This window comes from Talpa occidentalis, unplaced genomic scaffold (genome assembly GCF_014898055.3).
Source record: "Talpa occidentalis isolate TD23 unplaced genomic scaffold, MPIMG_talOcc4v2.1 talOcc4.4, whole genome shotgun sequence".
Lineage (NCBI taxonomy): Eukaryota > Metazoa > Chordata > Mammalia > Eulipotyphla > Talpidae > Talpa > Talpa occidentalis.
Window position 1 is genome coordinate 30,281,548 of NW_023604295.1, and position 25,276 is coordinate 30,306,823.

Consider the following 25,276-nt stretch of genomic DNA (forward strand, 5'->3'; position numbering starts at 1 on the left):
TTCACTGTAAGTCCCAAGGTAAATCCAGCCTTTTAGAATTGTTTTGAGTGGGATTTGAACCACACGTCTTCCATAAAGCAGGCAATGAGCACTTAGTAGTTAGCAAGTATTTTAAAAAGGAAAATAGAGAGTAACATTGGAGCTGTTCCTTAAATTTCATGACAGCAAAATTTAACTGTAAAATTTCAAACTCAAATGATTTGCATTTGGGCCAGGCAAAGAGTCCCTGTATCATAGACAATACTATTTTCTGAACATCTCCACACCGTGTCATTTTCTTCTTTTCCTCTGTACCACCCACCAAGGGTCCAAATTGTTTTTGTTTACTTTATATTACTGTGGTAGGTCTGGTGCCAATTGTCTTTGAAAATAAAAGCCTTGGGCCTCCCTGGTGGTGCATGGGGTTGAGCACCACACTATGAGGCAGTCCGCAACCTCTGCAGCACAAGTTCGATACCCAGCCGGCCAGGGAGCAACCCACATGGCTCAGCAGACCTCTCCTGTCTCGCCCACTGCTCCCCTCAGCAGTGTGTTTCAGTCAGTCTGCCTGTTCTGTTCCCCACTCTGTCTCCAGTGAATCCTTTCACCCCCCGCATCTCTGGCCTGTACCCCAGCTCATATATGCATAAATAAATAAATCTTTAAAAAAATAAAATAAAATAAAAGTGTTCATCAGATAGCAATACATTGTCCCTACAAAAATGTTACTCATTCACTCAGTTTGGTGCTTCCCTTCTGAGGAAAAGAAAAGAGGTGGGGTTAGAAGCAGCAACCTAGGAACCTGTACAGAACCCTGCAAAACCCTGGGGGTGTGCAATGTGTGTCTGGTCTGCTGGTGGGGAGGGGAGAAGAAATGCCGAGAGGGCCATTGTCAGAGAGGAGTAGCAGGTCATTGTTCTGGGGCTGTCAAAGCACTCGCAACCTGAAGGGAAAATCTGTGCTAGCCTCACTCCCACCTCCTCCCCCAGGTAAAGCCCAGCCCACCCCTTCCATCGCATAACTCCTCAGGACCAAGGAGGGTGTCTGAAAGCAGGGCCTGCCACTCCAAGACCGTTGCTGTCCCTGTGGGACCCCTGATGAGGGTTAGCTAAGCACACAAGAGACACCCTTATGGGCTGATGTGGGAGGAGATGCCCCTGCCCTGTGCAGAGGAGGGGAGGATGGGCAACACTGGGTTCTTAGAATGGCCTGCAGGTGAGTGCCTCTCTGTACCGTCAGTTCCCTTCATCTTCCATTTCTGGGTGTACCTAGGATGGCTTCATCGACCTGCCAAGGTCCTGGAACTGAGGGAGGATGCGGAGGGTGCCAAACCACAGGAGCAGAAGCAAGAGTCTCAGGAAAGGAGCTAGTGTGTCTCCGGTGTCAGCTTTTGGGTCTTGATGGCATCAAGGGAGTAGTACACTGGGGCCATTGTACAGAGGAGGAGGCTTCTTGGAAGGAAAGTTTGAACATCTGATGACTGTGCAAAGCATTCAACAAAACTCAATTCAACCAGCACACTCAGCCACACTCATTCTGTGTGAGGCATTGTAGGTGCTCTTTCAAGGAAACTGGAGAGAATGGGATGTGGTCTCCACTCTTAACAGGTCTGAGGACCCTTGTAAGTGTAGGCAAAACAAATCCACACTTTATACGGTGACAAAATGCCAGTGTTGTTACTGGCATGTAATACCCTGGGCTGGTGCACTGGGAAGGAGGATTCTGGTTTTTTAGGGTATTCATGTCGTCCACAGGCATATTCCATTTATTGTATTTAGATATTCAGCTTTAGGTATGCTAAGCTTAAGATTGGGGTGTCTTTAAGTGAAGACACCCCAGTCTAGAGCTCAGAATCTAGACTAGAAATATAAATCAGGGATTAACATCAATAGGAGAGATCACCAAGGGGCAAGGGTGGTGAGAACACCCAGAAGGGTGTGGGTGAGAAATGGCAGGTAGTAGAGGAGGCAGTGGCCAAGAAGTTGGGTGATGCTATATTGTCAGAAAATGTATTTCCAGAGACGTGAGGCACAGAGGCCTTTTTATCATGAGGGTGTTTGATATAGTGAGACCTCCTTTGTCTGTTCCCCAAGGGATAGGAGCTTTCTGTAGCCACAGTGGGCATGAGGACAGTGGCTGTCCACCAACTCATAAGGATGGCCCAGTGGCAACTCAGCACTTCACACTGATTGCCACGTATTCTGTCCTCACTGCACCCTTCCACAGGAATTACGGTGGACAGACACAGAGAGAAGTCGGGTAACTTGCCCAGATTCCATTGCGACAGGACGCCAGGTCAGGACCCCACCCTATCCCTCCAGCAGCCCAGCTTTGCAAGAACTACAAGAAGGCTCACAGTGTCAGAATCACAGCCTGTGGTGTGTCTGAATCAGAGAACAGGATCTGTACAGGGTCTGTGAGGGAATCTACCTACCAGAACCCAGGGTGAGCCAATGAGCTGAACAAGTCAAGCCTGGCACTTGATATGCTTCAGTGTGTTGGGTCTCAAGCCATTCAGTTAACAAATTTGTTTCTTTTTTGATTTCAGTAACACTGCCTTTCCTTTGGGTCTCTTTTGCTCCCCCCATTTTCCACCATTTGCTCCCACCATTTTAGGCTTCTAAAACACAATTTACATTACAAGCCCAACTGCCCTGCTGTCTGGTCCTCTCTCCTCTATCTGCTTCTCCCTCTGGTTCCTCTCAGCCTTCTCTCTTCTCTCCTAAATCTAACATGCAAATTTTAGCTCCTCTTGTTTTTCAAGTCTCCCATCTTGAAGTTCCTTTTCTTTCCCCAGTATCTTCCAAAGTTCTCTCGTCCTCTGTTGAACTGATCCTGATGATGAGATTCAAAGTAAGGTATACATTTCATCATCATGATGTTTATTCATGATACTTTGGACATACTCCCCTTTTCTGTGATGGTCAAATCAGCATCTGCTATCATCTAATTGTATTTCCAGCTAATTAAAAAATTTCCATGTACTGGGCCTCCCCTGGTGGCGCAGCGGTTGAGCGCTGGGTTGTGAAGCTGCCCGCAGCCTCTGCGGTGCTGGTTCAATCCCCGGCTGCTCCCCGGCCACCAGAGGAGGGTCCCGCATGGCATGCAGACCTCTCCTGCTGCCCGCTGCTCCCCTCAGCAGTGTACTTCGGTCCTTCTGCATGCTCTGCTCCCCGCTCTGGCTCTGGTGAATTCTCTCACCCTCCCGTGCTTCTGACTGTACCCAGTGCTTGTATAAATAAATAAAAAAAATAAATCTTTATAAAAAAATATATTAAAAAAAATTTCCATGTACTTCCTCTCAGTGAAAGAAATTTGAGTACTTTATTCTTTTCTTCTCGCCTTGGGGTGGGTTGGGAGCCAGCCTGCTCGAGGAAATCCTCCCAGGTGGGCAAAGGTGTCTCCAAGGCCACCTCCTCGTTCCCTGTGAGGCCTGTGAGTGGGTGGGCACCAGACAGGTATTCTGGGTGACTCTGCCATTCCCCCCCCTTCACCTTTTCTTGCATTCTCTCTGCTAAAAGCCATGCATCCTCTCACCAATTTCCCGATTTACTTTAAAAAACATGGGTCTGTCTGTGGAATACGTGTATGTGGGATACGGAGAAATGTGATTTTTATGTGTTTTAGTCAGTTTTCAATCAGCTTGTATTTGTTGGAGATACAGTTCTATGGCTTCACACCTGTGTATAATCAATGCGGGCCTAGTGCCAAATGACCTGAAAGTTACATAGTGGTCATTGAGATTTTACGTATAATACATTATATGATATGATGGCTGGAGGGAATGTGTGTGGGATTTCAGTCAGATAAAGAAGGGAGGTGATTTATGTTAACAATGGACCAACTTATTTATTTGCACTATCAATAACCCCCATACAAATCACATTGCATAAATATTTCTCTCTGTGGTCAGACCTGCTGCACAATAGCCAGAGTGGCTGTCAGCAGTGCTAAGCCATACTCCGTGTAGGTAATATATGAAAAGAATCCTCTGCTGGAAATATGCCAAGGGGCTTAAAGAAAGTAATTACAAAATATCCTAAAAATCTAGTTTGAAATTACAAGAACAATATTGCATTTACAGTTTCAAACTCTTATTCAGTAATCTACTTTTTACTCATTACCTATCTTACTCCTTTTATAATTACAAACCTAAAGCTCTTATTGCACTGAAGTATTTGCTTTAATCTTTTGCTTTCTGTCAGGGTCTGAAATAATGTACAATCACAAAATCGGTCAAATTATCACCTTTGTGAAATGATAATGTTTGTTCTATAAGGGAAGGCCTAGAACACCACTTGGGGAATAAGAAACCAAACACATAAAAGATTTACTTATGATCCCTTTCCTTCATTCGAAATTTATATTCTCCAGAATTTGACTAGGTGTGAGCACTGGGTATTCTGAATGGGAAAAACAGCTCAAAGAGGACATTCATGAGGATTTTGGCTCAAGGTTCATCATCTGCGTAAATGAACTCAATTAACTGAAGCAGCACGGGGAGGCTCTTCCAGGAGTTGTCCAGCAGGGTCAAGAACAGATTTCGGGACCCATCACCTTAGGCACACGCCGGGTTGGCAGCCGAGGTGTAGGGCAGGCTGAGCTCTGACGCCAGGAGGTGAAGGAGGAGCACGCTGGCAGCGGCACAGGGGAGGCTCTGGAAATCCAGAGCCCCTGATTGGGTCGGTCCCAGCCGCCAGCCAACAACAAAACGAGTCAAGCCGATCGCCGATCGCCGACAGCTCAATATTTAAAGCGGGCAAGTTTTGTTTAAGACCGAGTTTCGCCCGAACAGAAAAGAAAAGACAAAATTACTTGGGAGTTCAAGAAGCTGGCTCCTTAAAGTTGGTGAGTTTTATTTTAAGCTCTTTGAAACTTAGCTGGGTTTGAAGTTTAGTCACTAGAGGGCGGGGTGACGCCCCCGCCCCAAATGCATTTTTAAAACGAACCGCCGTGTGGTGAAGCTTGACATAGCTGTAAATAAGAATTCCCTTTCTTTGTCATTTGGGCCCGCAGAAGCTTAAGGCATACGTGGTGTAACAGATCTTTCAACTAGCCCGCCCTTAGAACTCTTGCTCTAAAAAGATCGGAGCATGCAACTCACTTAAAACATACCTTCGAAAGGTGAGTACCGGTTGCTAGTTTTGACCCAATGGATCACTAATCTAACACGTTCTGCCTCCTAATGGAAACTGTATGGAGACCAGTTGTTCCAAATGGAATTATCTATGCGATCAATCATACGACTTAAAATGCAGCTTCTGCATCCTCACCGGGGCTGCAGCCCCTCGTGGGTGGCTCTGTTCTTTGCTTCTGTGCGGCTGAAGAGCAGTCTCGGCGGGGCTAGGTCTCTGCTCCCAGGATGGTTTGCTCTTTGTGCTGGGGGCCGCAGAGGGTTCCCTTTGGTCCGGAGGAGTATTTCAGGCCCAACCTCGCCCCGCCCCTTACCTAAACCGGCTGCCCCGCCACTTTATCCAGCCGGAAAAATCTCTTTTGCTCCCGTCGCCCTGGCGAGATCTCCGTAGGCTCGAGAGGGAAGAGAGCTCGAGGAGGTGCAGGGGCGCGCGCGCTCTCTGGGGGCTCCAGGACTTCAGGTTGGAATGCGCGCGCGGCAGGAGCAGACTCCCCGGCCCCGGCCCCGGCCCCGGCCCCCTGCCCGGGCCCGGAGCGCGAGCGGCCCAGAGTCCGGGACCTGGGTCTGCCCCACCGCCACCGGGCACGGCTGCCCGGCGCCCGAAAGCGCGGCGGGTAAGAAGGGCGCGCTCCCTCCCCGAGCGCCTTTGTTTGCTCCGGCCTACGGTCGCCGATGCGACCCCCGGCTGAGCAGCGGCCCAGGTACCGCAGGTAGGCTGGACGGCTCGGAGCTCTGGCTGGGGGTTGAGTTTCCCGGGGCCGGGCGGGTTCTCCTCCCTCGGGAGCTTCGGAGAGGCGGCCGCCGCGCCCCTTTGGGGAGACCCGCCTGAGCGCGCAGTTGGGAAGCGAACGCGGCACCCTAGAGCCTCTGTTTCCGGCCAGGAGCTCCCAATCTTGCCGACACCCCTAGGGTGCAGGCGTCGATTCGGGTAAAAAATCTGCGTCGGGATGGTTGGAGTAAACCGGGAGATTGGAGAACTATTTCCGCGAGTTACGGGCTGGAGACATGGAGGCGAGGAAGTGGGCAGCAGGGACACTGCAAGGAGACCACTTTCCAGCTGGGAGGGCTGGGCCACTCTTTCCTGTGACTGCCCGTTTTAATTTTGCATTTTATTTTCCCGATGTGCATTTCATCTGACTTTGGTCAAAGTAGCAACCTTTAATCTGGCGATTACACGCCCCATATTTTTCCTTTCCGAGTTGATTTCCACAGCTCAGTATTGTAACCGCACAGTGGCCAGTGGTGGCTCGTATTTAGGGTAATTCTCTGATGAAAGTACATCCATTTGAATTGGATTTGTTCCTCTGTGCCTTTATTTTGGGAAACTTCACCTGGTCCCAACGGGGGAAGAGAGAGGAATGTAAAAAACTGAAATTGACCCAGAAAAAGAAGTTTGAAGGTGCTTGCATTGAAAAGATCCCATCCTAAACTTTCTGAAATGATTAACAGCTGAGGTTTCAACTTTCTCAAAAGAAACTGAGGGTAGATTTCATATCTTGAAATGGGGGGAGAGACTGCTTTATGGTCAACTTTTTATTTTGAAGTTAGATTAGTTCAATGCCTGAAATGTTACCATTATATACTCCAAAGGACCCTTCTTTTTCCTGCTGTCTCTTTTTCTCTTTACCACAGGCACTCTCCACCCACATTTATTGAGCACCCACTGAGGATTAGTCTGATCCAGTCTGACCCATCTGACCCCTCTGTGCACTCACTATAACACTTCACATGGGGATGAGCATTAAATGAGGAAGCTCAGGCAACTTTGAGGAAGAGAGAAATGAGGGATGAATATTGCACATAAATGATTTGCCCACAAATTTTTTTTTTAAAGACCAAACACCTCAGAAAGTAAAGAATTTTCTAAATAAATTGCAGACTGCCTGTTCTGCTCCCCACTCTGGCTCTGGTGAATTCTCAATCTTAAAAAAAATAAATAAATAAATAAATAAATAAATAAATTGCAGACTCTAGGGGCCTCCCCGGTGACGCAGGGGTTGAGTGCTGGGTTGCGAAGCTGCCCGCAGCCTCTGAAGCGCTGGTTAGATCCCCGGCCACCAAGCGAGGGTCCCACTTGGCTCGCAGACCTCTCCTGCAGCACGCTGCTCCCCTCAGCAGTGTATTTCGTCAGTCTGCCTGTTCTGTTCCCCACCTTGACTCTGGTGAATTCTCTCACCCTCCTGCGCTTCTGACTGTACCCAGTGCTTGTATAAAAAATAAATAAATCTTAAAAAAAATTGCAGACTCTAGTAAGTCAAAGTGTCATAGAGATACAATTTTCCTTTTATAAAAAGCTGATTCAAATGATAAAATTGTAGGAAAAGGAAATAACTTTCTAATGCTCAAATATAGCACAGTTTGAATAACTCATGGATTTGAAATGGGTCATCTTTTAAAATGGGTCACTTTGGTTAGAATCACTGCAACTTGGTGACTTTCAAATTGTAGAGTTCTGTTTGAGGAAACTAGCTGCACTAAAATCTACATAACAACATAAGGATGCGGAGCAAAACTTGCAAAATTTCAGAAGGAAACTGGCTTTTTTTAAAATAAAATATATCCTTTTTTTTTGAATTTCATTATTGCTCAATTGAACAGGTATAAGTTTTGCATTTTATGTCACATTTTACCTTTTGAGGAATATTCCCTAGCCATTATTTTATTTCATTGTTAGAATAATCTTGTGAAGAGATACATTTTTGTATCCTTGTTCCAGAAATTGAGGGAAAGCAAATTATTACAAAAATTCTGCCACTTAACATGGAATCTCAGCAAAGATGTATCCAGGACAACGTAAAACTGGAATATTTTTATTACAGTCTGCATATATATTATATAGGTGGTATAAGAATCTGCACATATAAAGATAAGAAACCTAATCAGGTGAGATATAAACTTTGAATAGACAAAACTAATTTTTTTAAAAGATTTATTTATGCATACAAGAACTGGGGTACAGGCCAGAGGTGTGGGGTAGGAGGGGTGAGAGGATTCACCAGAGACAGCGTGGGGAATAGAACAGGCAGATTGACTGAAATACTCTGCTGAGGGGAGCAGCGGGCAAGTCAGGAGAGGTCTGCTGCACCATGTGGGTAGCTCCCTGGCCGGGGATTGAACTCATGCTGCAGTAGCTGACAATAGCTTCATAGGTTGCGTCTTAACCCCTTGCGCCACCAGGGAGACCTGACAAAACTAAGTTTTTAGATTTAAATCCTGGGAATTCAGCGGCCAACTTTGGTCTATAACTCATTTTTAAGATTTCCATACTTTTGGGCCTCCCTGGTGGCGCAGCGGGTTGGGTGCTGCGCTGTGGGACTGTCTGCAGCCTCTGCAGCACCGGTTTGCTCCCTGCCCACCAGCAGAGTCCCACATAGCGCAGCGGACCTCTCCTGTCTTGCCCACTGCTCCCCTCAGCAGTGTATTTCGGTCAGTCTGCCTGTTCTGTCCCCGCTCTGTCTCTGGTGAATCCTCTCATCCTCCTGTGCATCTGGCCTGTACCCTGGTTTTTGTATAAATAAATAAATCTTAAAAAAAAAAAAAAGATTTCCATAGTCTTCTATAGTGAAGACTTTAACACTAGAACCAGTTTTCTTCAGAAAGGAATAGCCTATGACTTCTGTAGGCAACAAATTCTCAGAAGCCCAAGTTACAGTCTTAGATCCTCCTAAAATTTCATATCTTATCTCTTATTCCTTTCCTATAACTCTATATGAAACTTTGATAGTGTTCTAAGCAAGTAAGTTAAAGGTTGACTTAACCCAGGTTTGCTTCTCCATAACTGACAGGGCCTTATCATCTTTTTGTCATCTTCACTGAAATGGACGTTCACATGCTTAAGGGAACTGTAACACTGTTCTCTCCTGTCCAGGATAATGGAGGACCATGTTCAGCCACTTCTGTTCTCAGTACTCAACAGTATTTGGGCTGTGTTAGTAGATCTTAGCAATGAGCTCAGTGTTTTAAAAAATTCGTATCTGGTATTTGTTGAGACGAACAATATTAATTGAATAGATCATTTTGAAAGGAAAATAAACCCTAATGAGGATCAGCCATCTACTGATTAAACCATCCTGGCAATGATGTGTGGACAATTTCTAGAGAAAGGGAATAAATGCCTACTGAACAGCAAATCTGGACTACACCTGTCACTTAATCACCTCAAATGATCCTCAGAAAACATTGTGTGGTACATGATATAGAGACAAGTCAAGCTCATGTGACCAATAGACAGAAGCACAGGAATATATGTCTACTTTTGTTTGCAATTTATAACTGGTTTTTCCACTCTTCTGCCCCTGTCAGGTCCAGATTCAAGGTTACAACAGAACATTTACTTACTCTGGTAAGAGATCTACACCAGAAACATCTCAGCATCCTGCTGAAGTTTTCCCAGCATCCTGCCTGTCATCCGTTACACAGTATGTGATAAATCAATCATGGAATTAATTAAATGCAATATTACTAACTTTCAGATTGCCCAGCAACCTTAGAACAGGGTTGCTGCATAATAAATATTTAACTTATATGTTGATCAACTGAGACACAGAAGCATGCTATATATAGTTGTTATGTTTTATATCATTATTTATTTTTTTGTACTCTGAAAAAGCTTTCAATCAAGTATTGTTTCCAAATATAATATCCAGAAAAGGGTATATGAAGTACCATTGGACAACAGGCTTCTATGTAGAGCTTACAGAACAGGTTTATACTGACTTATCTTGTCACCCTGTTTCCAAAACACTTTTTTTATAGCTATCATAATTTGATCTTAACTGTGTACGACATCTCTCCTTGCATTTTACCCAACGCTTATTCATTTAATACTCACCTAAAAGCTTTTCTGTTTCCTCTCCTCTCAGCCTCACCTTACCTCTTTTTTTTTTTTTAACTCCCTTCTACCCTCTGAATCTTGGTTTAAATCCCCCTATCTCCTTTGTGAAAGAAAGACGCCAAGTACTCAAAGGACAGCGACACATGAGGCCACTTTTGTCCATTGTCTAGTACTATTAGGATCAGAAAAAGGAAGGAAAATTGAGGTGGAAGGGAAAGGGTATGTTACAAAAAAAAGTGGGAATAAGCTCTGACAAAATGTAGGTGGTAGCAAACATAAATGACTCCAACCTCAGACAGTGGAGCAAATCTTTGGCCCTCAGGGCTTGCTTCTCTCAGCCCTGCCCTCCTTCTTCCCTGCCCCTCCTATTCTGATGGGATCCTGGAGAGCAGGCCTTGCCAGGAAGGAAGGGCAAGTGAGCAACTCAGGGTCGGAGGTCTGACACTGATCAGCTGTTTCTCATTTTCATGGGCTCCAAAATTCATGGTGGACATGTGGTTAAGTGGATAATTCATGTCTTGGTTCCCCAGTTTCTTTTCTTTTTTTTTTAAAGATTTATTTATTTATGCATACAAGAGCTGGGGTACAGGCCAGAGATGCAGGGGGTGAGAGGATTCACCAGAGACAGAGTGGGGAACAGAACAGGCAGACTGACTGAAATACACTGCTGAGGGGAGCAGCGGGTGAGTCAGGAGAGGTCTGCTGCACCATGTGGGTTGCTCCCTGGCCAGCTGGGGATCAAACTTGTGCTTCAGAGGCTGCAGATTGCTTCATAGTGCGGTGCTAAACCCCTTGAGCCACCAGGGAGGCCCACTTCCCCAGTGTCTAATACAAAGTGAAACAAATTTTCTCCCTTTTAGGTTGTTATGAGACTTAAAGAGTTACTGTCTATGTGAGGCATTCAGAACTGATTCTGGTGCGCTATAATACACTGTGTTGCTAGAGTCAACAAAAGGAAAAATTTCTTACATGGGCAAGAACGAAACAGAAGTTGGACTTAAAAGTGCAAGCAGCCCTGTCAGTCCAAACAATGGTGCCTCAGGAGTGAATACAGAGGACCAAGCCTAGAAAAGCAAGTGTCTGACGTCCCTGAGACCTATTTTATATTTCAGCTTTTTCATTTTTTGCATAATTAAATGGCTACTGGGAATTTCTAGTGACATTTAATATGACTTCTCTAAAATATAGCAATACTTGCAGTTCCAGGTCAACAGCTGCCTTCTCATATGTCAGTCATTTGCTTGTTTATTTGGTATTTTCTTTTTTTTTTTTTAAGATTTATTTATTTATTTATACAAGCACTGGGTACAGTCAGAAGCGCAGGAGGGTGAGAGAATTCACCAGAGCCAGAGCAGGGAGCAGAGCAGGCAGAAGGACCGAAGTACACTGCTGAGGGGAGCAACGGGCGGCAGGAGAGGTCTGCGCGCCATGTGGGACCCTCCTCCGGTGGCCGGGGAGCAGCCGGGGATCGAACCTGCACTGCAGAGGCCGCGGGCAGCTTCGCAACCCAGCGCTCAACCGCTGCTCCACCGGGGAGGCCTATTTGGTATTTTCTTGTCTTTATTTTTCTCATAACCAGCAAATGGCAAACCATGCTTAGCTTATAGAGAAAGATATAACTTAGTTTATATAGGTGTGGACCTTGTTACTGTATTCACACTGTACGATTGAAATTTTCCCAACTTTTCTAACACCTCTGCCCATATTCATGTTAAATGGGCACTTAAAGTCTTTGCACTAACACTGACTCAAGAATTAACTCTATAAATATATTCTTTGTGGAGGAGTAGCATCTCCAAATCTACTCTTTGCCCATGATTTGAGCTAAAGTTTCCTAGCTAGTCACAGGCCCGAATATCAACTAAACACAACTGTTAAGTAAAATTTTTCATTTTTTACAGGTCTTGCATTACAAACAAATGCTCACATTTCATTAAAGGATAAAATACCAACTAAGAGATTATTTAATTTTTCACAGTTAAGATGTGATTTGGAAAAAAAAAGAAAAAGAAAAGAAGAAAAAAAGAGGAAAATAATGTGATTTGAAAATTTATATTCAGGTCCCTTCCTTCTTTTTGAGCAAACGGAATAAGCAAAGACTCCAATTGTGTTTTTCAGCACCAGTTACTACACCTAATTTTACTAAGAAAAATCTATAAAGTCAGATTATAGCCATTTCAGTAAACTCAGGGCTTTAAAGAAAATTCCTGATTTCTTTTAACATGCAGTTTGGCTCCTGAGGATTGGTTCTAGCTATCTATCTTAACAGTGAATAGATGATCAGAACAAGCCAGGAAAAAAATGGTTGGCCTGTAGAATAAAATGCAACATAATGATGGGACAGAAAATTTTATCTTTCTTTCCTTTGAGTTGTACCTGGACAAGAACCAAAAATTGTCACTGATGGGATGATGGGATTTTATGTAACAAAAGTTTAAAAGTAAAAGATGCAAAGTACTCAGGCTTTAAAAAAACTGACTTACTAGAGGAGCATCATTTGTTAACAGTCTTACTTTTATTACTTTTAAAGTTCGTCCCCCCAGTGAGCTCCCCATTTGCCTCCCTAGTGCTGGCCTGAGGGTCAGCGCACTTCAGAAAGGAAATGAGGGCTGCCGACCTGGGGCATCTGCAAGGAGGAGGCACACGTGGGGGCGAGAAGTGACCGTGTGTCTGATGTTTTATTTCTCTGTGAGGCGGAGGTGAAATCATCAGCAAAGAGTGAGGAGGACAGACCTTGGGACACACCAGACACTTAGCACGTCTGGTGAAAAAGCCAGGAGAGGGAGAAGGGTAAGTGAGCAGAGGTCACTGCATCAAGTTCACACTAGAAAAGGCTATTTGTAGAGATGCTGCCTGCCTGGTGTGTCTCTCTTCCCCAGCAGCCCCACAAGGGAATGGAGGGGAAGAGAAGGCTGGAATTACCCAGATCTGGGACTGTGGGGGTGGAAGACCAGGTCCAGGGGACAGAGGGCAAAGATGCCAGATGATTCTACATCTGAGATGGGGAGGTGGGTAAGAAGAAAGATCGGGAGGCTGCTGGGAGGGGTGGTGGGGGTTAAGGAGCAGGCAGGGAGTGGGTAGAGGATTCTAGGTGAATATTTAGAGGCTGTGGTTGAAGACTGAATGTACTAGAATTTGAAACTAGTGAAAATGACAGTTCTAAGGGAAACCCGCATAAATGACTTTCTAGGTAATAAGTTATCTTGAGTATTTGGGAGATAATGTGAACAAAGTGACATTCACAGTAAGACAAGGTTTCCTTAGTATTGCATGTCTATTAAATAAGAGTTAGAAATATAATTCCCCTGAAGTGGGATATTTTTAATATATTTCCATAGTGGTCACACATGTGGACTACACAACAATATATGCATTTTCCAGTCGGAGTGCACTGCTTTCTTAGTTACATGCTGGGTCTGCAGGGCTCAGGGTCAGCATTGCTGCTTGTGGAAAAAGCCCTCCCCAGCCTCCACTCACCCCATCTGTAGACTCTCCTGTGGTCTCCACATCACTTACTCTCTGCTCCTGTCTGTCTTACCACTTAGAGCTCAGTGACTGGGCCTGGTCTGTCCTGCTAATCAGGCAGCTCTCTGCCCCTTGATACCCCATCTTATTTTTTTTTTAAGATTTATTTATTTATTTTATACAAGAATGGGGTACAGGCCAGATGTGTGGGAGGGTAAGAGGATTCACCAGAGACAGAGCAGGGAACAGAACAGGCAGACTGACGAAATACACTGCTGAGGGGAGCAGCAGGCGCCACAGGAGAGGTCTGCCGAGCCATGTAGGACCCTCCCCGGCCGGCCGGCATTGAACTAGCGCTGCAGAGGCTGTTGCGGACAGCTTCACAACATGGCGCTCAACTGTCTGTGCCACCAGGGGAGGCCCCCCATCTTATTTTTCTGATGAGCTAGCACTTTCACACAGTTCTTTTTTTGTCTTTGGCTGCTTCCTCTTTTGTTCCCTGAGTCAAGTTTCCCTCGAGGCCTCTCTGTTCATCCCTCCCCTGGTGCCCACTCTGCTCTCAGCAGCCATCTTCGTCAGTCCATCTGACTCCAATCTGAGATGACCTCCTGGACCCTTTCACATCTCTGAACCTCTAAAACCAAACCCTTACTCCTAACAGGAGACCAGTTTCCCCTCCTTTGTCAGTAATATTGAACCTAGATATAACTCCTTCTCTCCCTATCCTAGAACACTCAGCAGGGCCTGCTGGGATTTTTTTTTTTTTTTTTTTTTTAAGATTTATTTATTTATTTGTTTATACAAACACTGGATACAGTCAGAAGCGCGGGAGGGTGAGAGAATTCACCAGAGCCAGAGCGGGGAGCAGAGCAGGCAGAAAGACCGAAGTACACTGCTGAGGGGAGCAGCGGGCGGCAGGAGAGGTCTGCGCGCCATGTGGGACCCTCCTCCGGTGGCCGGGGAGCAGCCGGGGATCGAACCGGCGCTGCAGAGGCTGCGGGCAGCTTCGCAACCCAGCGCTCAACCGCTGCGCCACCGGGGAGGCCCGGCCTGCTGGGATTTTGTTTTCCTTGAAAGGATCACTTTACCTCTTCCTTTTCCCACTCTCACCATCCTGACCACCTTCCTCACCTCTTCCTGCATCAATACAGAGTATCCCGCATCCACACTGCACACTGCTGTGAGATCAATCCTTTGTACAGGCAGAATACATGTTGACAAGGAAGTCATTGTTCAAAACAAACCCATAAACTTTGGCAACTTCCTGCTGCCCTTGGCACTCCCTGAATCCTCTGCCTTATTTTCAAGCTTTTCCATAAGCAATCTCAACTTCTTGCTTTCAAATATATGCCTGTTTCTCAAATACTTGCCATATTGCAAATTTTTCTTGTCTTCCCTGAACCAGATCACTTTCCTCCTGCAACCACCTAAGTCCTATTCCCGTGAAGGCCCTCCTTGTCCTCCTGTCACTGAGATGTGCTTCTAGAGGCATTCCTGTTGTGCCTGAAGTTTGGGTTGCCCATATAAGCACCAAAACACAGTGTGTCCTCACTGTGATGAGCTGATTGATATCCACGGGAACTGCTCTCATGAGTCTGTGGCTACTAAATCGTAGATACTTTCAGACTGAAGACTACAATACTACTTGATGAGTCCCCCATGCTGGCATAAATATTTACATAGCCAGTACTTAACATACTTGTCAGATGCATTGAAACACAAGGCACCGAGGTTGTTTAACTTGGATTTAAAATGCAGCCCTCGATGTGTGGATCAAGAAGATGTGGTATAGTGGCGCCTGTTCAATCCCCGGCTGCTCCCCGGCCACTGGAGGAGGGTCCCACATGGCGCGCAGACCTCTCCTGCCGCCCACTGCTCCCCTCATCAGTGTACTTCGGTCCTTCTGCCTGCTCTGCTCCCCGCTCTGGCTCTGGCGAATTCTCTCACCCTCCCATGCTTCTGACTGTACCCAGTGCATGTATAAACAAAACAAACAAACAAACAAATAACTAAATAAAACATGCCTCTATAAAAAAAAAAAAAAGAAGATGTGGTACATATACACAATGGAATATTACTTAGCAATCAAAAAAGATAAACTCATGCAATTTGCAGTAACATGGATAGAGCTAGAAGGGATCATGCTCAGTGAAATAAGCCAGAAAGAAAAAGAAAAATACCGGATGGTCTCACTCAAAGCAGGAATTTAGAACACCTAAATAAGGGACCAGGAAAAAGACTATAATAAAGTAAAAATCAAAATCAACAAGCAACTATAAGCCAGAGACACACTACGGGGGCTGGGGCAGGGAGAGGAAGAATGAAGGTCAAAATAAGGGTGGGTTCAATTGTATGGGGAATATAACCAAAATGAAAATGCATACATTGTACAAAAATGAAAAATAATGTAAGAATTATATAAAATGAAATATAAAAAAAAGGAAAAAAAAATAAAATGTAGCCCTCACCATCTTGATTAAGGCTTCAAAATTTACTGGAGATTTTGTATAATGTTTAGGATCACAAAAGTAGACTCGGCAAAGAAATGAGTTGACAGTAGGGGTGAAGTAGAAAAAAAAATCAGTGGTCATTATGCAGTAACTTAAATCTTCTAGATGCACTAACTAGTTTTTTTCCAAAGTTCAAAGAGCTTTCTTCTGAAGAAATATTATTTTGAGTCCCTGAGGGTCACAGCTCTCAGACTGAAAGTATTTTCTGATGTTCCTACTTTTCTCACCACTTCTATTAGTAAAGAGAATATCTTAAGGATATCTGTCCCCTCTTTGTAATCCAAATAGAAGGAAACCCAAGTTGTATCCAAATATTTGCATATTTTCCTCTGAGCTGTTCTTTGTCCTATTCTCCTCTATGGTCTTTCCTATCTCCTTTTTCCAGTAGCCTCTCAAGTCATCTGTAATTTTTATTTCCCCTCAGTTACAGTACAATTATATTCACCCTCAATTTGCAGATTAAATCACCAAATCAGAGTGCAATGAGGATTGCCCAAGGCTATACAATAAATCTGGTCCCAAAAGGGGGTAGCCATGGAGTTTCACAATGTCAATTGGTCACTGGTCACTGAACCACGCTGCAGCCACACAAAGGGAGCTGCATCCACAGCATTCTGTTGGCAAGGTTGCTGAGCTCGCATTCATTATTGGAATCACTTTGTTTCCTATAAGACCCAGCATTTTCCTTCTGCAGGTCAGCAGGCCTGTGGGCTTCTCCTCAGCCCCTGCCTGTGTGCTTTGACTTTGAAATCTGGGAGATGTGCTTTAGAGAAGCCTTAAGATGTTGTGTGAACCAGAAAAGTCAACACTGATTGCATGTACATAGCTTCCATCAGCAAAGCCAGAGTTGGAGACAGCATTGATTAGTTGTGATTAATGAATCTATATCATGGAGGTGCTTTTATTTCTGGTTGGGAATAACAATGACTGCTATTCATTTCAGAGGAATTTAGCTGTACTTGGGTTGTAAAGGAGAAATGGGGTACTATTAAAGAGCAGTTTTCCCTTCCTAAATCTTCTCTCATCAGATCAGTGAGATCTGGTAATGGTTTATATAAATCAGTCAAGCCATGGAGACTAGAGAAATCTTGTTTCAGAACTTCACATGCTGTACTCAACCCAAATTAGTACTATGGGTGTTGGCTTCTTGATAGGTTCTTTACTATTTTTCAAAAAGTTCATACAGAAAACAAGGTAAATACATACGTTGTCGGGGGAGAGGGGTTGAAACGAATGTTTTGGGCTGACTGTTAGGCTGTAGTAGCAGGTCTATTACCTGATTGGTAACAGACCCATCTTTGGAGAGTGACTAGGCCTCTGTCATCAAGGGCACGTGCAATTTTAGTGAAGGAATTAGACTTGTGGGCTGATTGTGTAGCAAGAAGCTCAGACTTACAAACAAGTGTGAACAGCTGCTTGCTAAGCGAGGTGGCACTGGAACATGCTAAACACAGCTGCTCAGAAGTGGGAAGCTAGTTTTGCCTGAGGTTTCAAAGGTTATTCTTCTTTATTTTTTCCCGTGTCTATAGAGTAGAAACTGTAGATTCACTTTAATTAGAATTTTCCTAGAATCCTTAAATGATTGTACTATCTTTAAATCTGCCAATAAGAAATGTCTGCCACCCTACACCGTGTGTATAATGTAGAGGAAGCAGAAGGGGATTCAGGCCTTCACAGGTGGGCTATGATGGAAGTGAGCCAGCTAAGACTGACAGGAAATGCCCCCTCCATGACAGTGATTTTGCAACATTTAGGAAGATGCCACCATCAGAAACCGTCATTACCTACTATCTTTCTCACCTCTCTAGAACATGAGCATTTGTCCGCCATGACCAGCCAAGCCCAGGGGGATACTACTGATATTGATCTATTCCTGGGTAGTCTTTCTTGCCTTTTTAATGGATTAAAGCACACTAAAAATGCATTTTTAATTAAAGCACATTAAATGCATTTTTTAAATCACAACCTTAAAGGCTCAAAGATACAAACCTCAAAATTTCACAAAACAATACTTACACTCACTATTTTCAGTGTACTCTGGCCTTCTCTGTCTGGTCTTTCTCAAAATTCTGGTTGTGGGGCCTCCCCTGTGGCGCGGCGGTTGAGCGCTGGGCTGCAAACAAAGCTGCCCGCAGCCTCTGCAGCACTGGTTCGATCCCTGACCGCCGGAGTGGGTCCCACATGGCGCACAGACCTCTCCTGCTGCACCTGCTGCTCCCCTCAGCAGTGTATTTCGTTGGTCTGCCTGTTCTGTTCCCCGCTCTGTCTCTGGTGAATTCTCTCACCCTCCCATGCTTCTGACTGTACCCAGTGCTTGTATAAATAAATAAATAAATCTTAAAAAAAAAAATTCTGGTTGTGGCTTCCGAAGTGGTGCAGTTTTAACATGGATGCGCCCGGGTATAACATTTTACCTGTGCTGATTATCTCTGGATAAAGTCTTGTTGGGGCTTGGCTCTAATCTCCTACAATCCTTGGGCTTTCCAAATGGTTATCACCCTAACCTGAAACAGTCCTAGGGGATGGAAAATGCAGTTGGATACAAAAGGTCTGAAGTTGAGAAAGAGGTCCCAGAGCCAGGGCTTTGTCTACACTGCAGGGCTGGCAGCATGTGTGTAACTGACTTCATATGGGGCAAAGGACAGGGAATTTGAGGGTAAAATCTTGGACACCAAAGCAGGGACTCTGCCCTGGGGCTCGTGATGAGGACTCTGCTATGTACCCAGCCTGGCATGCTGGAGCCTGCCTTGTCCTTTCCTAGCCAATTTGTTGAAAGCTCAGGAGACCACATGTCCACTCTCAGAGACCCCACTTATCCAGGCAAAAGAATGTGTCTTACTTGTGGCAAGCACTGGGGACAGAATCCTTGAGGAAGAGAGGTGCTCTCTTCTCAAAGAAAAGGGTGGACATGGGCCAGGCACTAGTGGCATGGGCCTCATCTGAGGTGGCATCTGACTGGCCATCCTGACTCATAGTTCTTCCCAAATGATCGGTTGTTTGAGTGAAAGGTGGTCCCACTCCAAGCTTGGTTCTTTGCACCAACATTCAGAGGCTGCCTACAAGGGGTCAGGCACTAACCTGGATGTAGAGGGCAGGAGATCTACAACAGAGTGCCTTGCATCAAGGAGTACATTGTAATTGAGGGAGGCAGGTAAATAGAAAGTCTCAGTACCAGAAGATGTGTAGAGAAAGATACTGTGGCAATGCAGATAAAAAGCATCTTTGGTGGGGAGTTGGCCCAAAACAGGCTGCCCTAGAGAAAGATGCTTATAGAACTGAGGATTAGGAGGCCTTGCCAGGCCACAGGACTGCTGGTGCAAAGGCTGGTGTGTATGAAATAGCAAGTGTATTTGAACTTTCAGTTTAATAATTTGGTGTTGTAAACTAGTGGAGAGACTGGAAGGGGTGCAAAGGGCTCAATCAGTTACCTGGCTAGATCTGAGTTTTAGAAAGTCACTGATTGGAGAGTAAAGGATGGGTCAGATCATTTAGTCTGCTCATGTTCTTGGAGAGAGTGATGATGACAGGAAGGGATGAAGAAAGAGTTAGAATAAGCAATTCACAGGATTAACTAATCGGATATGAAAATGGAGGAAAAGGGGGTTTTTCTGATTTGTCATAGATGCATGAAGTGTAGTCCAACCCAAAGAGAAAGTGGAAAAGAGTAGAATGGATTATAAATGGCAGTTGAGTACCCCCTTGTGCCTGATGATTACCTACTTCTGTCTATCTGTATATACCCATGTATATTCCCATTCAATCTGTATAAAAAGTAGTGGTGTCCTGATTTGTTTCAGATTTCTAAGTTAGAGGTATTAAATCAGTGCAATAAATAGTGCGTGGCTGAGCCAACACTGGAGGTGAAATTGACCACACAGAGCACTTGTTGGCTCTGTCCTATTGCTTCCCAGTTTTAAACATGCTAACTTTGCGGTATCGGTTTAGTTTCCAAATGAAAAAATACAGAGAGAGGATGAGTGTATAGATTTGGGACTCACAAAGGTCATTTTGAGTAGAGAGAGTTTAGAATACACTTTTGAGAAGCATATTGCAACTCCTTCATTATGAGCCTTGCTTAAAAAGAAAAAAAACCTTAATCTTAGTCCTGCCTTGTCTTGGAAAAGTGTAAGATTTTTACTGTTATGAACTTTCTATCCATTCAGTTTTTACCTTGAACTATTTAGCTACTTTCGTCCTGTGTTTCAAGTCAGAGTACTCATAGACTTACCCATTGGAGAAATTTGCCCTTTAAGATCTAAGATCATATTCATTGGGGAGGGTTTTTTCTTTTTTTAAAAAAGGTTGAGAAAAGGAGGGTCTCTGTATGGTGATGGGGGACAGAGTACAGAGTGGTTCTTTCCCTTTTCCTGTATTGCCCTAAAAACCAAAATAGCTGCCTGCCTCTGCTACATGTGGGACTTGTCACCTTTTGTCCAAATCAGTCAGGTTACCTGTAGTTTTTGAGCACTTAAAAGCACTGTTTTTCTTTCTGGTAATTCAGTAACTCATTCACCTGTTACCTTTTCTCTTCTTGACTCAAACAGGTTGCACTTAACCCGCACCAAAAGAACACCACGAAACAGCTATGTGAGACCAATCAGGAAACCTAAGGAAGCCTTTGTGGAAAGTCTCAATGTGCCAGTGTCACCTTTGGCAAGCTCAGAAAAAATGGTATTACAAGAGAATATCTTGTGAAATATAAGTTCCTTTTGCATTTGGCCAACGTGGATTAAGATGTACAGCTATTGTATAAAACTCAAAGTTCTATGGTATCGAAGAAGCAAGCGCCTTTTTAAAACTGGTCCTAAGTAACTGGTCCTAAGTAAAGAAAGACCTGAATGGATTTCAGGATGTTTGTTAGTTGCAGAAGAGTCAGGAGGCAGTTTTTTCAAGTAATTGTCACTAGTTTTATATTGTGCTTCATGTTTTATTGGGTACCTATCAATAATGTCTTAAGCCATATGAAGTCTTACTCGTACAGATACCTCATAAATAGCTACGACTTTGTGAATGAGTCACTCTCTCTTAAGCACAGCTCAGCGAAGACTCCTCACTACCAATACTTGATTAACCATGAGGAGAAATGTCAGAACCAAGATGTCCTCCTTTTGCTGTTTATAAAGACTGCTCCTGAAAACCACAACCGCCGTGCAGCGATTAGAAAAACATGGGGCAATGAGAAGTACATCCACTCTCAATTTAATGCCACCATCAAAACTCTGTTTGTATTAGGAATACCTTCTCATCTACAGAAGAGAGAAGAACTGCAAAGAAAACTGCTCTGGGAAGATCAAAAATACGAGGATATAATTCAGCAAGACTTTATTGATTCTTTCTACAATCTTACTCTTAAATTACTTCTGCAGTTCAGTTGGACAAATAACTTCTGTCCACACACCAAATTCTTTATGACTGCTGATGACGACATATTTATCCACATGCCAAATCTGATCGAATACCTTCAAAGTTTAGAACAAATTGGTGTTCAAGACTTTTGGATTGGTCGTGTGCATCGCGGTGCCCCTCCTATCCGGGACAAAAGCAGCAAATACTACGTCCCCTATGAAATGTATCAGTTGCCAGCTTACCCCGACTACACTGCTGGAGCCGCCTACGTGATCTCCAGCGACGTAGCCTCCAAAGTCTACAAAGCCTCGCTGAGACTTAACTCTAGTTTTTACATAGACGATGTGTTTATGGGCCTCTGTGCCAATATAATGAGGGTAGTGCCACAAGACCATGTGTTTTTCTCTGGGGAAGGTAAAACTCCTTATCATCCGTGCATCTACGAGAAGATGATGACATCTCATGGACATGTACAGGACCTTCAGGAACTGTGGAAGAATGCCACAGACCCTAAAGTTAAAACGATTTCAAAAGGTTTCTTTGGTCAGCTATACTGCTGGTTTACTAAAGTAACTCTCCTTTGCAGAGTCCACCATGAAGACACATACCCTTGTAGCGCTGCCTTTGTCTAGTAGGACTTAAATGTTGTATGTTTTCCCTGTAACTTAGCCAAGCCTTTTCAATGTTTGTCTATTCCTTAAACAAATGAGAAAAAAAATGCAAAAGAATTTGTTAAAAGCCTATCTCCTAAGAATTTGTTGAAAGCCTACATCCACTATGAAATGGCTATCGATGAAAAGTCTATCAGATCTTTTCTAGAAGCTCTTCGATGTAACTTATCTACTTCATTGCCTAATTCATTTCATGCAAGAATTTATATTTAGAAGAAGTTTATAACCGTTAAACTAAAAGAAATTCAGTTTCTACCTTAATGCCACATTTGAGGCGGAAAAGTTATTAAGGTACCTTGGCGTTAGAGTAACTGCTTTGGTAAAATGCCAAGTAAAAAGAATACGACACTCCCAAGACAAGAATATATTGTTAGAGCAGGTACAGAGGTTTATTTTTATTAAAGAGTACTTGATGGAGGAGGATTGGCCTAGGAAATTACATGAAGCTGGTAAAACTAAGTTTCTAGTTCTTCAGAAGAGATTGAGGAAAAGGTATACAACTACTTTGTAAATGGCCAGATCACTTATTGTCACATACATGTAGCCATTTTACACAGTGTTGGTATCATTTAAAATATTTTTTTTCAAAGTTTAATGTGAAATATTAGAAATATTAAATATTCTAATATTTAAATTAGGGTATTTAGGAAAATACCCTAAATATGGGAAATTTGCTAAACATAGAGTCCTTTGTAAGGAGAGATCATTGTTAACTGAAGTAAGTTGACTTTAGTTTAATGAGTTTCAACTAGTTTTTAAATATTCAATACCAGTCTACCTTGAAGGTAGTTCTTTGAATGTAGCTTACATGGAAGAATATAACAATGGAGACTTCAAAAGCAAGGATAGAACATTAAAGGCCTTTTTCTCCATCATTTATAAAATAAAATTTGCAATGCCTAAATTATTGTAATGATTGCTAAAATTATTCTCCCCCTCCTCAAGAAGGTCTTATAAATCTCAGTACTGTGCTCCATGTTCAGATTTTAAAACTGAGTTTTAAAGATCAATCAAGACTAGTATTAAAAAATATTATTTCATTAAAATGATTATCAGAGGTAAAGCTAGCTGAAGAGTAATATTTCAAATTTGAAAGAGCAATGAAATAGATAGGCAAGTCATTTGAATGAATTCTTTATACTCAGAGAGATCTGATTGAGATCTAACAGAGTAAATTTTGTCTTACAAAGGAATATAAAAATGTGGCCACAAAGCAAACAACCTTGCTCCAGAAATTTCTAGGTGCTGTCTGTTGTCAGAGGAACGATATTGAAAGTCCAAACAGTGACTTCAGCAAAAACATTAGAACTGAATATAAAACCTTTGTCTGCAGAGGTGCCTGTTAGGGGAAACTAAGATATATCATTTCACCAGATGCTGTCTGAAACATGCAAGACAACTAAAAAAAGAATTCTCAGTAAACACAAATGGGTAATGATTATATATACCTATAATATTTTTCAGGTAGCTTTTTCATGTTTACAGAATTTTTTTTTGTGAATTTGTTTTCTATTTTGACAATTGAATTTGTTTACATGCATCACTAGTTAATTTAGTCTTTTTAACTAATGTCAAAACCGTGGTGTCCAACATTCTGGTTTGTAATTCCTGGGTTAGTTCAGGATTTTTAGATCATTACACTGACCAATTATATATTCTGACCAATTTTAAAAACTGTAGAGAACAAAAGCATGTTTTGACAAAGCAGGTGTATAATTAATATTATTTGCTGATTCTTTAATAACTGTTTGCCTTTTGGCCACTCATACCCATGATTCTATACTCATAATTGTTTCAACTAGCCATTGTTTGAAAACCTCAGAGAATCTCTGTATTGTTTACAGCAATACTTTTGTGAAAAGATTATTTATTTGGGAAAGCGCTTTCCTCAGCTGTTCCTTTTTTTAGTTTTTGTTTAGAGTAGAATGGAACAGATTTAAATTTAAAGGAAATATAAATGCTTTTCTCTCTTTTTTTTTTAAAGATTTATTTATTTATACAAGAACCGGGGTACAGGCCAGATGTGCAGGACTCACCAGAGACAGAGCGGGGAACAGAGCAGGCAGACCGACTGAAACACACTGCTGAGGGGAGCAGCGAGAGGAGACAGGAGAGGTCTGCTGCACCATGTGGGTATCTCCCCGGCTGGCCGGGATTGAACCCGCACTGCAGAGTCTGCGGACAGCCTACAAAGCTGTGCTCAACCGCCTGTGCCACCAGGGAGGCCCCAAAGGCGCTCCCTTTTTTAATAAAAAGGGAGTTGCTAGATGTCTCCATCACAGCTAAGGTACTCGGAAGAGTATTTGTAAATATAAGGATTCCAGCCTTTTAAAAAGGAAGGGAAAAATTTTTGGTGCTTCAGTGCCAGGATATCTTTTAAAAACAAAAGAAGAAAATACACTAACTTGAGAGGAAGATGGTTATACAGTGTTATTGCTAAAAAGCTTTTTACCTCTGGATTGTTTTGCAAATTTTTCCATATTATTAATTTTATACAAAAATGTTAAATATTTATACTACTTGAATTTTGCTCTTGTATGGCAAAATAATTAGTGAGTTTTTTAAAATAAATTTATGATTTTCAATAAACCACTTGAAAATTGTAAGCAGATGTATATTTTCACAAAGGTTTTTAACTCCTGTGTGAACACCACTTGTTTCTACAATCAACTTGTTCTGTTTATTGTCAGAGAGATCCACAGTACATGGTCCTAATCTATTCCTGTTCCACAGACTTGCTGCTGTGTCTAAGGTAGAGGATTTCTGTCTCTACATTATGCGACCACCACAAATGCCTCTTGTTTGTTAAATGACTTAAACTGGAATGTCTAAATGGGAGAATTCTTCTCTGCTAATAGATTTTTCACAAAGGGCTGAAATAAGAACCTGTAGCCATAGCGTCTTAAGTTACCTTTTGAAATTTTTCCTTTTATTTGGTATCATTAGTTATTTGAAAGTAGATTAAAATTTAGCCCTAGTTTCTTACAGTCAGGAATATTTTTAGGTCTGCTTTGGAGCACTTGGTGCTTTAGTATATTTGTATATAGTTTGCTCTTATCTGCTTCCCATGCTATTCCTGCTCAATTGTTAACATAGTATATGGTATGATTCAATCAACATATTTTCAAAAATTTGGAAGCATCTGAATTACTTGACTGGAATAGAATTTTTTTACTGGCACAAGGCATGGTTGGGTGTTTTTAGTTGGGACTAAAATGATGATCACTTGGGAGGGTTGGTTAATTGAATCTGTATTTGGGATATACCAGAGCTTCAATGAGAATCTGAACAGAGAACTCTTGATACAGGGTCGTTCATTCTGATAATATATGAGAGG

At 43.0% G+C, this 25,276-nt stretch overlaps 2 protein-coding genes across 4 annotated transcripts in view; one reads left to right on the forward strand and one right to left on the reverse strand.

The window, feature by feature from the left end:
* MCF2L2 (MCF.2 cell line derived transforming sequence-like 2) overlaps window positions 1-25,276 on the reverse strand; it is a 186,352-nt gene that overhangs the window by 46,786 nt on the left and 114,290 nt on the right. The window lies entirely within an intron of this gene.
* On the forward strand, window positions 4,683-24,418 carry B3GNT5 (UDP-GlcNAc:betaGal beta-1,3-N-acetylglucosaminyltransferase 5). 3 transcript variants are annotated; one of them, XM_037525177.2, is made up of 3 exons: window positions 4,683-4,827; window positions 9,416-9,531; window positions 20,467-24,418. In XM_037525177.2, exon 3 carries the CDS (start codon window positions 20,761-20,763, stop codon window positions 21,898-21,900), a length of 1,140 nt encoding a protein of 379 aa, XP_037381074.1. In that variant the 5' UTR covers window positions 4,683-4,827; window positions 9,416-9,531; window positions 20,467-20,760; the 3' UTR covers window positions 21,901-24,418. The 3 variants fall into 3 exon arrangements, with proteins under 3 accessions (XP_037381074.1, XP_037381075.1, XP_037381076.1); XM_037525178.2 differs by lacking the exon at window positions 4,683-4,827 and adding an exon at window positions 4,945-5,103; XM_037525179.2 differs by lacking the exon at window positions 4,683-4,827 and adding an exon at window positions 5,416-5,573.

Bases quoted from the DNA above. Each gene is read 5' to 3' on its own strand.
- B3GNT5 (XM_037525177.2), top strand. From the start codon at position 20,761: ATGGATTTCAGGATGTTTGTTAGTTGCAGAAGAGTCAGGAGGCAGTTT.